Raw genomic sequence first — 679 nt, 5'->3', positions numbered from 1 at the left:
AACATCTACAAACCTGAAGGCTGTGAGAGTCCAGCCTGAGGTGTGGAGCTGATGTTTGCTCTGCTTCTTTCTTCTTGGTCCATTAAGCTCTCCTGCCCCCCCACTCTTCTAAGAAACACATTCACATGAATCAGCGTCATGACAATAACCTCGTCTTTTATAGTTTGTCTCCAGTTTCTTGTTCCGACATCTACAAACACATCGAGTATATATCGAGTCTTTACTCGTATCTCGAAGCCAAAATTTGCCCGGCGGTTTGCTCATATCCCGAAATACTTGTATGTCGAGGTGCTCATATCTCGAGGTTCCACTGTACATACATAATGTATATATATACTATATGTATACTAAGTATATGACATTATGTTAAGATGTTGTAAATACATTTATTGAATCTTTACAGTATATTAATTATGTTAAGTTTCCATATCAATTTATACTGTTATTGAATGCTGTTATTGTGCTGTACTAAAAGGAAAAGTGCTGAAGACAGGTGTGCATGCTGGTGGATTACATAACAATATGACATGGACAGCACTGAATGGTACCGACTGTTACCCTTGGAGATAGAGACAGGACACAGAACCGGCCTGAACTGGTTTCTTTGCCCAAATAAGGAGACCGACGGAAGATCAACAAAAGACAAAGAGAGAAAAACATCCGAACTGCATGGTCTTAT

General features: G+C 39.5%; 1 protein-coding gene across 1 annotated transcript in view; it reads right to left on the bottom strand.

Annotated features, from left to right (window-relative positions):
* The window catches only part of LOC107990239 (NACHT, LRR and PYD domains-containing protein 12-like), a 9,617-nt gene extending 9,353 nt beyond the window's left edge, over positions 1-264 (bottom strand). Inside the window, exon 1 of the mRNA XM_025053425.1 lies at positions 225-264. Within this exon, the coding sequence (XP_024909193.1) occupies positions 225-264 (40 nt within the window). The remainder of the gene's footprint in view (positions 1-224) is intronic.
* Positions 265-679: the final 415 nt, after the last annotated feature.

The sequence above is a fragment of the Cynoglossus semilaevis genome, chromosome Z, assembly GCF_000523025.1.
Source record: "Cynoglossus semilaevis isolate Cse_v1.0 chromosome Z, Cse_v1.0, whole genome shotgun sequence".
Lineage (NCBI taxonomy): Eukaryota > Metazoa > Chordata > Actinopteri > Pleuronectiformes > Cynoglossidae > Cynoglossus > Cynoglossus semilaevis.
This window is presented reverse-complemented; position numbering and strand designations above follow the sequence as displayed.